The sequence below is a fragment of the Acanthochromis polyacanthus genome, chromosome 16 (genome assembly GCF_021347895.1).
Source record: "Acanthochromis polyacanthus isolate Apoly-LR-REF ecotype Palm Island chromosome 16, KAUST_Apoly_ChrSc, whole genome shotgun sequence".
NCBI classification, from domain to species: Eukaryota; Metazoa; Chordata; class Actinopteri; family Pomacentridae; genus Acanthochromis; species Acanthochromis polyacanthus.
Window position 1 is genome coordinate 1,281,419 of NC_067128.1, and position 11,591 is coordinate 1,293,009.

The 11,591-nt window shown below is 38.0% G+C and overlaps 1 protein-coding gene across 2 annotated transcripts in view; it reads right to left on the reverse strand.

Annotated features, from left to right (window-relative positions):
- fzd3a (frizzled class receptor 3a) overlaps positions 1-10,719 on the reverse strand; it is a 50,413-nt gene extending 39,694 nt beyond the window's left edge. The window contains exons 1-2 of one of the 2 annotated variants that reach the window (XM_022193069.2): positions 10,567-10,719; positions 7,859-8,354 (exon numbers count right to left, since the gene is read on the reverse strand). In XM_022193069.2, coding sequence (XP_022048761.2) covers positions 7,859-8,059 — 201 coding nt within the window. In that variant the 5' untranslated portion in view covers positions 8,060-8,354; positions 10,567-10,719. The remainder of the gene's footprint in view (positions 1-7,858; positions 8,355-10,566) is intronic. The other variant, XM_051936586.1, reaches the window with a different exon arrangement.
- Positions 10,720-11,591: the final 872 nt, after the last annotated feature.

Consider the following 11,591-nt stretch of genomic DNA (forward strand, 5'->3'; position numbering starts at 1 on the left):
GGTCTAATTTTTGTAATATTTTGTGTTTATTTTGTTTGATTATGTCATCTGTCCCATGTTTTTGTCGTTTTGTTTCTTGTTTTTGTTGTTCCATTTCTTGTTTTTGTCATCTTGTGTCTCATTTCTGTAATATTTTGTCTTGTTTTCGTTGTTTTTTTTGTCGTTTGTCCCATGTTTTTGTCGTTTTGTTTCTTGTTTTTGTTGTTCCATTTCTTGCTTTTGTCATTTTGTGTCTCATTTCTGTAATATTTTGTCTTGTTTTCGTTGTTTTTTTTGTCGTTTGTCCCATGTTTTTGTCGTTTTGTTTCTTGTTTTTGTCGTTCCATTTCTTGCTTTTGTCATTTTGTGTCTCATTTTTGTAATATATTGTCTTGTTTTTGTTGTTTTTGGTCTTGTTTTGTCTGACTTTTGTCGTTTGTCTCATTGTTTTGTCGTTATGTGTTTTGCTTTATTCGTTGCGTTGAGAATCATTTTTTGTCGTTTTGTTTTTCTTGTCTCTCTTGTGTTTGTCCACTTTATTTGTCGTTTTGTTTCATTTTTATAATTTTTTGTCATTTGTCGTATTTCTTTTGTCGCTTTGTAACTTTTTTGTCAAATTTTTTGTTTTGTGTCTATTTTTATTCTTTTTGTATTGATTTTGTGTCACTTGTGTCATTGTGTTTCTTGTTTTTAACATTTTTGTCTCTTTTGTTTTGTTTCGTGTTGTTTGTCACATTATTTTGTGTTTCATTTTTGTAACATCTTGTCTTGTTTTTGTTGTTTTTGTCTGACTTTTGTCAATTTGATCATAAATTAAAATAATATATCGTTCAGGTCCAGGTGACTAAATGTTGTGTTTCTTTGTAGACACTCTGTGATCTGGAAGTTGTAATGTGGAAATGATAAACTGAGGATGAATGTGGATGAAACTGAACTTATTTTTCTTCAGAAATTTCAGGTTGTTCATGATGTTTTGTAGAAAGATAATTCCTTAAATGTGAACATTTATGCACTAAAACAAAGGAACCATTAGGAGTTGTGGTTATTTACAGGTTCTTATGCTGTGGTTTTACTGGTTTTACTGGTCCAGATCACTGGAGTTCAGACTGGACTGAATGGGGAACCTGGACTAAGATGAGTTTGACTCTCCTGGTCTGAAAGAAGCAGGAAATGAACAGAAGTGGGAGCGAGCAGATCAAAAACAGGCTGTTGATTCGTCTTTGTGTCACTGAACGTCCTTCATAAAGCAGCGAATAAAAGACAACACTAAAGATTAAGATCAAGATAACACCTGGTCAGCACCTTTACTTTCTATAACACGTCACTGGATTTCTCTCAGTTTGTCCTGCTGCCAATAAAAATGATTTACCGGCTTGACTTTGGCTTCATGTGAACAAACCCAGTGATGTAATTAGTCGGCCCTGACCTTCGCTTGGTCCATCTGGCCTCAAAGAAACATTCAAGCAGTCCTTGTCGTCGTTATTCCTACCCGACAATCAGTCACATGCTCATCTTCTCTCCCTCTCAAACCCGTTTTACAGCTAAAAGTCTGAGGAAAAAAGGAGGTAGTTTTACTTTTAACGTCTCCATTTTAAACCATCACAGACGTTCTGCTCAACCGCCTGAAAATGGTTTGAAACTTTCATCTTAAATATAAATATTTAAAGCGGAATCTGCGAACTGCTAGATTAATACATCAACTACAGGACATCTTTTTTAGAATTGCCCACTTTCAGTTGCACATTTAAATTTGAGGCTACGTTTGACCGGCTACATCTCAGCGACTATTAAAGATAGAAGCGGAAAATTTCCAGCGATTTCTCGACACGTCAGAATCTGAATTATAGATCAAATAGTCTCTGGTTATTTATGAGTTGAAATATGAAAAAAAAAAACACATTTCTGAAAAAAATGAAAGCAAAAGTCAGCTGGTGTTATTCTCTGAACCACATGCAGCTGAAAGCACCTTTTAAAATGAAATACTCAGTCCCAATAGTTGTTCTTTTTCTCATTTTCCCAACTGATAGAGCAGGTATTAGAAGTTACAACGCAAAAACAAAAGTATCAGTAGATAGCACAGAATTCTAGATTTTTAAAATGGTTCTCAAAAAAAAGAAAAATAACTAATAAAGGAATATTTTTTCATTTTTCAACACTAATGTGTAGGTATAAACCTGGGTTTAGAGGAGACTTGTCATTTAGTTTTGTGGAATTTGTCCAACATTTGTCAAATACAGTCGATTCTGAATGGATGGAATGAATTTCAGGCTTTTATCTTTATCGCTCAAACACAGCCTCAAAGTTCAATGAGCAGAAAAATGTGCTAAAAGTGGGTCAATGTTGTATTTAATTAGAAAGTAAACATATGTGTATTACGCTAAAATTCCACAAATATCTTTGTAAATATCCGTATTTTATGCCATAAAGTTTTTAGGAATAGTTCTAAAATTCAACCAAATAATCCCAAAAAATGCTGCTGTAATCGTTCATTCACAGATTTAGTTTTTCACTCAGGATGTCCAGTAAATCCAGATCGGTAGCGTGATTTCTCGTACAAACGGTTAGAGTTCGGTTGCAGCTCTGCACCAAGCCGCCACAACATAAACCCGCCTGCCTGATACCATCGAGGATCCGTGGATGCTCTATCGGAGCGAGATCTGCGAAGTCTGAAGCGTCTGTCGACACCTTTAGCTCTCTGTGGCGTTGCTAAAGTGTCCCTGAACATTTTGTGCGGTGTGCTTTGTCTACCACATTGTTTAGGTGGGTGGTACGTGTCAAAAAAACATCCAAGTAAATTCCAAGGTTATCAGTAGGCCGTTGCATCGTTACAAGACGATCCACACTACTCACTTCACCTGTCAGTGCTTTAAACGCTGAGGCTTATCGGTGTCTTATTTTGCTGCTAAATTTTCTCTACCTGTCTAAAAAAACCTAAACCTATGGAATATACACATTCAAACCTCTATTGTGATTCATTAGCTCCCTCCTATAAAGAAAGAGCAGCCAGGGTATCATCATCAATGAGGTGTGAACCAAAAGATGCCAGGGACAGTTCATACGGGCGTAATTGATTTCCAGTGATGAGCTCACGCTGCTCCACATTCATCTGGTGGCTACAGCGTGCAGCTATCTCTATGTAAGGGGATTTTAACCCATTTCTTTTTTTCCCCTTTTTGTAACGCCAGTCGAATCCGCCACGCTTTCACTTATCTAATGTGAGTGTGGCACAGAAATAGCCGATTCCCAAGCCCCGAGGCCGCTGTCCCGCTTCGCTGCGAGGTCATTTGGCGGTCAGCGGCGGGTGACGGGGCGAGGATCAGCATCAAAACATAAACGTCAAGCTTCCTAGAAAGGTTTGAGCTGAGTTGTAAAATGTTTTTAAATGTATTTGTGCAATGCAGTAAAAACATTTCTTTTAGTAAGGTTTGCAGCATTAACCCTCGTGTCGTCCTGCAGGTCAAATTAACCCGTTTTAAAGTTTGAAAATGTGGAAAATAAAATATATTTTCACAGTGAATCTTCTGATGTCCACATTTTCAACATTTTTTGCGGAAAAAAGAAATGTTAAAAATGTTTCTTAGAGAACATTCACAGAAAAAAAATCAACCAAAATCCAGAGAAATTCACTGGATTTTGGTTGATTTTTATGCGAATGTTCTTAAAGAAAATATTAGAAGTTTTACTGATAAATATGGAATCACTTTAGATATTTTTAGGATTTTTTTTTGAAAGATTTTTACTCATTTTTTGAAAATATTTACAAGAATTTTCTTGCCAAATTTGGGGGATTTTTAAAATAAAACTTTTAAAGGAAACTTTTAAGGAATTATTGGAATTTTCTTCCTGAAGGTTTTGGAAATTTTCAGAAATTTGGGGAATTTTTTTGCTGATTTGTTGGATTTTTTTCAGACAAGGAAACAATATTTTTTGGTGTCCGTAAATGAGGACAACAGGAGGGTTAAACAAAAAAAATCTAATTTAAACACCATTAGACGGTAGTTTTGCTAATTTTTACAGGTTTCTAACTAACAACTTAAAGACAAATTGCTCCACTTTCCCAACAAGAACTAAAACCTTGAAAAGCCTTGAAAGGCAAGACATGAAGAAAGGAATCCAAAAGACACCACTTCAGGGGGTTTATACAAAACCTGCAAAAACCGCAGGCATTGGTTCTCGTCCAACTCCCCGTTTCTCCACGGTGCAGGGCATTCATCATCATTATCAAGGCTATTCAGCGGCCCTAATTCCCTTTAAAATCATCTGTCAATTCTCATTTGGCTGCCCTCGACGTCTTACCGGCTTTGAATTCTCCCATGAACTGGATCTGGGACAAGTTATCTACAAAACAAGAGCCAGACAGAGGCGCAGTCTCCGAGATTTTTTGGAACCTATTGGGTTTCCGTGTGTTTTCCAAACCCAACGAGCATTTCTGGGCGCTAAAAGAGACTTAATTGTGAATCCGTGACCAATCAAAGTGAACACCGTCTCAACCAGACGTGGTTCTCGCTGTTCACACACTATGATGAGGCAGAAAAAGCAAACATGGGCTCTAGAAGCACACCACCGACAGATGATTTAAACACAGAATATGTATGAAAACGGCACAGCAAAGTCCAGAGGATGGAGCTGAATATTTTGGACACGGTGAGCAGACGGCCCTGCCTGCATGCGAGTGCAGCTGTGATGTGCTGTGATGCGATGCTGTGATGCGATGCGATGCTACGTGCTTCACAGCTGGGCAGGGCATGTTCAGAGGTTACATAACCTCGGATTTTCGTGGCACGCAGCTCCTCCCGCCCTCCATCTATCCATCTATCCATCTCCCTCTCGCTCGGTGCTGAGTACAGCGGCGTGGAGACGGCACAGATGGTCGGCAGGTGCTGCACGTCGACGTCATGGTCGTGTCAGGCGAGGTCAGAGGGTAAAAGTGATGGAGGCGATGAAAAAGAACACGATGCCGGGATGAACTCAGATAAATATGGACAGACAGTTTAGCCGACAGAGCATCCACTCCCGTGTTTTGGTGCGGTGTGGCCCGTTAATTGCTCGATAGATTGAGCCTCACCAGAGATCAGCTCATATAAAGGATGGGATTAAGTTAACGAGGTGATGCATCTGCTCCGTGACTGTGCTTAAATGCCTAACTGGACGTTTCAAAGAGGATAACGCAGCCATAACAACAGTCAGCTGCTGCGACTGGCAAAGCTAAAGCTTATCTAAGAGGCTGAAACAATAAAGCCCGGACTAAACACCGAATTCTGAGCGTTAATCTGTCATCTGAACCAAACTGAAACGGTAGCGGCAGACAGCCCTGTGTTGTTTTCTGGTCATTTTGTGCATTTTTGTGCATTTCTGTGGCCGTTTTCAATCTGTTTGTGATCATTTTAGGTGTCTCTGTGGCAATTTTTGCACTTTTTTGCAGTCATTTTGTGTGTCTCTTGTCATTTTTTGTCTTTATATGATAATTATCTGTCTCACTGAGTCATTTTGTGTTTTTCTGTGGTCATTTTGTTTCATTTTGTGTTTTTCTGTAGTCATGTTGTGTCTTTTTGTGGTTGCTCTCTGTGTCTTTGTGCTCATTTTGTTTCTTTTTTTGGTCATTTTCAGACTGTTTTGTGGGCATTTCAGGTCTTTTTTGATCATTTTGTGCATTTTTGTGGTCATTTTTGCTACACTTTGTGGCCCTTTTCAGTCTGTTTGTGATCATTTTAGGTGTTTTGTGGTCATTTTGTGTGTCTCTTGTCATTTTGTATCTTTATATGATAATTATCTGTCTCACTGAGTCATTTTGTGTTTTACTGTGATCATTTTGTGTCTTTTTGAGCCTTTTTCGGTCATTTTCACACCGTTTTGTGGTCATTTTGTGCATTTTTGTGGCCGTTTTCAGTCTATTTGTGGTAACTGTAGGTGTTTTGTAGTTATTTTCTGTCTCTCTTGTCATATTGTGTCTTTATATGATAATTATGAGTCTCACTGAGTCATTTTGTGTTTTTCTGTGGTCACTGTTGGTCATTATCAGTCTGTTTGTGGTCATTTTGTCAAAGACTCCGAGGCTTTCTGACTTATTTCATATAAAGTAGTCAACAGGTTTACTACAATATCTTTAGAAATAACTTTACATTTTGCTCAGTTGTATGTGTAATCTTTAGAAGAATCATGTAAACTGACTTCAACTGATGTGAAAAATCTCTGCGTGTTGTGGCAAATTCACTCAACACGCCAGAAACATGTCCTGTTAAGACTGCGTGCGTTTAATAACGTGCCGTTGTAATCGCCTACAGGGACAAATATTAAAACTTAATTGTCTGCCTGATGTTTTGGTATTACACTCCCAATCCCTGGAGCTAGAGGAGCCAAATTAAAGTAGGGTAGCGCTGAGGTATTACGAGCTCTCAGCACATATTCAGATGGCCGTGGTGGTAGATATCTGGGTTGCTGATGGAGACTAATTAGTTCCAAATTCCTGTCCAGATCTGTTTAATACTCAGAAATGCTCCAGTCTGCTGTTGTGTTTGTGGATCTGTGTGGACTTCCACTACAACAAAGAAAAGGAGTAAAAGAAAACCCTCAGAAAAGGAGGGAGGTAATGGAATAAAGAAAAAGGTCACATTCCCTTTTTAACCCTCCTGTTGTCCTCATTTACGGACACCAAAAATATGTTTTCTTGTCTAAAATAAATCCAAAAATTCAGCAAAAAAATTCCCCAAATTTCTGAAAATTTGCAAAACCTTCAGAAGAAAATTCCAATAAGTCCTTAACATTTCCTTTAAAAGTTTTATTTAAAAAAAAAAATCCCCCAAATTTTGCAAGAAAATTCTTGTAAATATTTTTTTTAAAAATTAGCAAAAATCTTCCAAAAAAATCCTAAAATTATCTAAAGTGATTCCATGTATATAAGTAAAACTTCTAATTTTTTCTTTAACAATATTCACCAAAAAAAATCTGTCAAAATCCAGTAAAATTCTCTGGATTTTGGTAGATTTTTTTGTGAATGTTCTTAAGAAACATTTTCAACATTTCTTTTTTCCTCCAAAAACATTTAAAAATTTCCCAAAAATGTTGAAAATGTGGACATCAGAAGTTTCACTGTGAAAATCTATTTTTTTCCACATTTTCAGACTTTAAAACGGGTTAATTTGACTCACAGGACGACACGAGGGTTAAAAAAAAGGTAAAAGGAAAACTGCAAACCTCGAGGACGGAATCCGTCAAGACGAGGCCTGGAAGCTTGATATTCATCTTTGGATGTGAGTTTGCTCAGTTAATTACCCACTTTTGCTTCCAATCCACCAATGGATATAATCACTAGCAGGGTAAAATCAAAACAAATAATCTTCCCTACTTATCAGACATCTACGGGCTCAGAACAGACGTTTGGGAGGCGACTACACACATCAGGAAACATGATTCACACACAGTAAAGGCACTGAAATACATGTTTTCCTGTTTGGTTTTTTAACATTTGCTAAACAAAAGTGTCTTGTATGTTTGACAAAATTTAATCTCAATTAATTATGATTTTTTTGGTCATTTTGCGTTTCTTGTGGTGATTTTTGTTCGTTATCAGTCTGTTTGTGGTCGTTTTTGTCAAAGACTCCAAGGCTTTCTGACTTATTTAATATAAAATAGTCAACAGGTTTACTACGATATCTGTAGAAATAACTTTACATTTCAATTGTACTCAGCTGTATATATAAAATTTAGAAGACTCTTTCTCTAAAATGCCATGTGGTGTTTGGTTATAGGCGGCCATGTTGGTTTTTGGCCTGAAAACAGCAGAAATGTGACACCTGTCAGAGTCCTGTAATTCTATATTGACCTATCTCTGACAATCTCACAGATAAAGCAGAGCTTTTCACAGGTCAGCGGGGGACTGTACCTCCATGGCGAGGGCGGCGGTCTGCTGGTCGTAGTGGTTGAGCACGTTGGGCATGAAGGTGGAGTTGTAGGGCAGCCCCTGACACATGCGCAGGGTGATGGGCTCGCAGGTGAACAGGCTGTGGCTGCCGGCCGCCGCGTCCATGGGGATGGCGACGCACGCCGTCAGCATGGAGACGGAGAGCACCCACAGGAGGTCCATGACAGCAGGACGGAGGCAGCAGGAAGACGAAGGCAAAGCGGGAGGCTTAAGGACTGTCTGGGAGCCTCTTCCTCCCCGTCAGATCACACAGAAACAGTCTGGAATGGTAATCCATGGTAGAAGCTGGCTGCATCCATCGCCGTGGAGACTCCAGTCAGCGTCTACACCGTGGGCCACGAGGCCTCCATCAGCCCAGAGACGCTGTGGTCCTTTAAGATGCCGTGAACGCTTCCCACTCCTCTGCTGCCTCGACAAAGCTCTGTATGGATATCAGGGACGGCCGCTGATGCTCAGTCTGTAAGCAGAGAATAAAAGCACAGTGATTCTTAAAAAGTGGATCACAGAGCTGGTTTTTCAACATTTAGAGCACATCTTGAAGAAGAGCAGCCCAAGGCCAACCGTGGAGCTGAAAATCTAACTAACTGCAGACGGCACGTAAAAGAACACACAAAAGGCAGTTTGAAGAGGTTTATCAGGTCACTAACGACGGCGGTTTGGTGGTGGAGATGAAACAGAGGAACGAGAACATGAACCACATTAATTACAGGCAATCTAGCAAATAAAATACAGCAAAAACAATCATATACAGGCAGAGCTGCAACTACAAGCCCATGAATGCATTCATAAATGAATTGTTGACCATTTGAGTCATTTTTATGAGTAAAAAAGTTCTAAATTCAGTATAAATTTTGGTCTTTTTATCATGGCAAAGGGTCAATAAATGCTTTGTTTCCTAAATGAATTAACAAATAAATTTTTCTATATGAAGAAAGCATTAATTAATTAATTATTCACCAACTATTTTGATGCCTGATTAATCAGAAAAACATCTAAATTCTCTTATTCCAGCTTCTTAAATGTGCATTAGTGTGTTTATATGTGTATTTTATGGTTTCTTCAGTAAAATTAAAGCTTCTGGGTTGTGCACAAAACTGGGCATTTTTCACCATTTTCCTGCATTTTATAGACCAAACAATGAGTTTAATTCCACAAAAAAAAAGGAAAATATTCCCATTAACATTCAAGCTTCACATATCACGAAGCTGGAAAAAGATTTCTTTATTACACAAAATTATATCACAATAAAATCCGTTCATTTAAAAATAATCCCTTTAATCTATCATTCATTTACTGAATAACATAAAATAATAGTTTTTTTGATGTTAGATGTCAAGATGCTTGACATCTAACAAAGCATTTTATGATAAATAAAAGCAGACTGAACAAGAAATCTAAATATTGTCAACATTTTTCAAGAAAAAAACTTAAAATCTCAGATTTTAGCCTTTTAAATGTGAATACCTTCTGGTTTCTTCAATACACAGAATATTTTAAGATCAAGATTTGAGGACATCATCGGGCATTTTTTATCATTTTCTGATTTTTTTTTAGAAAAATAACTATTTGAAATGAACATAAAAGCCTTGTATATAGGGGGAATATTCATATTAATCATCATATTAAAATATTTTGTTGTAGTTTTTTTTTTACATATAATTTCAGCTCAGAAACAGTTTTGGTCATTTAGGGAAGAACTACTGGACATTTCCACCCCCATTTTCTGACATTTTATAGAACAAAAATTTAGTAATTATTCAACAAAATAATCTTAAAATTGTATAGATAGGGGAAATATAGAGATTATGCAACATAATAGAACATTTAGTAGTAATTTATACATATATTATCGCACAGTTTGCAGCATAATGAGATTAAAATTCAGAAACCGTTTTAGTCATTCTAGGAAACATTAATGGACATTTTTCATCATTGTCTGGCATTTTATTTAAATCTCAACTAATTGAAATGAACATAAAAGCCTTGCATATAGGGGAAATATCCAGATAAATCAACATATTAATTAAGTAGTAGTTCTACAGAGAAGTTAACGTAGTTTGCAGCCTTTTTATTAGCATCAGTGTAATTAGATTAACTAGAGTTCACTAACAGTTTTGGTGATAGATTAATCCGTTCCTGATTTCGCCATTTTATGTCATTTACGTGACAGTACACACCCAGATCAGCCCCGACACCTTTCCGTTCTCTGGCAGCTAAAACATGAATAATGTTGGATTTTTACACCTGTTTCTGTTTAATTTAAATGTCTGACGAGCTTTGGAGCCGAATTCTTCTCTCTCCGTTAGCCCACCTGTGCGTCGGTGTTATTGGCTCCGGGATCCATCAGTTTAGTAGAACAAGCTAACAGACGTTACGGAGAGGTTGGTCACCGTAGCTAGTTTGTACCTCTCTCATGGTAACTGGCTCAGCGAACGCAGTTATCCGCTAGAACGGACAGAAATGCGGATAAACGCTGCGCGGACAAAAGATGACGGTTAGTCCAAGCTGGCTGATGGTAAACCGGAGCATACGCAGCCGGTGCCGGTGCTTTAATTAATCGCACGGAGCCGGTTGGTCGGTCGGTCGGTTCGGTCGGTCGCACCGGTGGGGCGGCAGCAGGAGAAACGCCCCGCTGATGAAGCTAACCGGAGAAACGTAAACTTCTTTACCTGGACGTGGAGCCGTGAATTCACGTGTACCGACGGGGTCTCTGCCGCTCCTCGAGTCGTAACAATGACTGAACGTCCCCGGACTCCCTCCTCTCCTCCTGTCCTCCCCCTCTGTCCTCCCCCGACTGTCCTCCTCCTCCCCCTCTCAGAGCGACAAGCCAACGGAACTCACACAATGACTTCTGGTACCGACTAACAAATTAAAAGACTCAAAAAGCACTAAACACCTGACATTTAACAGTAACATTATAGCCAGAATAAAAACAACACAAATCGCATTATTTTGTCAAAAACATACACATATAAGGGTCTTAACCTTATATGTGTATTTATATTAGAGCCTCAACTATAATATTAAATTTAGCAAAGTAAATTTATATTTAATGTAATTTTATAAAGTATCAACTAATTAATATTTAATGTGTAATATGTTAATTAGTCAGGTAATTTTGTAGAATATATATTATTGCAGGATTTGATCCATAATATGTAATTTAGTTTCATTTGTATTTTATATATTACTGGGCTTAATGTTGAAATTTAGATTAAATGACTTATAAAGACTGCATTATATTTGATATTGTGGGATCTTAGCATAGTATTTAAATTATTCAGGTAATTTTTGAACAATATATATAACTGCACGGTCTGAACTTGATCATGATAGCGTTGCTTGTTTAAACTGACAATTCAGTAAAGAAAAGTTGTATAACCTTTGAAGCCATCGAAATCAGGAAGCGGGCGGGCTGCACCATGAACAGGGATGAGGAGGCCTACATCCTCTCACATACCTGGACTCCATCCTCCAGAGACGGATGGTGGGAGGCGTGATTGGTTTGACAGATTCTGACAGATCTGTCAAACCGACCACGGGATAAAAAGGACACGTCACCAAACGTCAGATGATGCTCTGAAGAAGACAGCAGAAGCTGTTGAAACATGTCAGCAAGGTAATACAGCTTTTCTTTACTGAATTGTCAGTTTAAATAAGCAACGCTATTGTATAGTAATGAACGACAAAATGA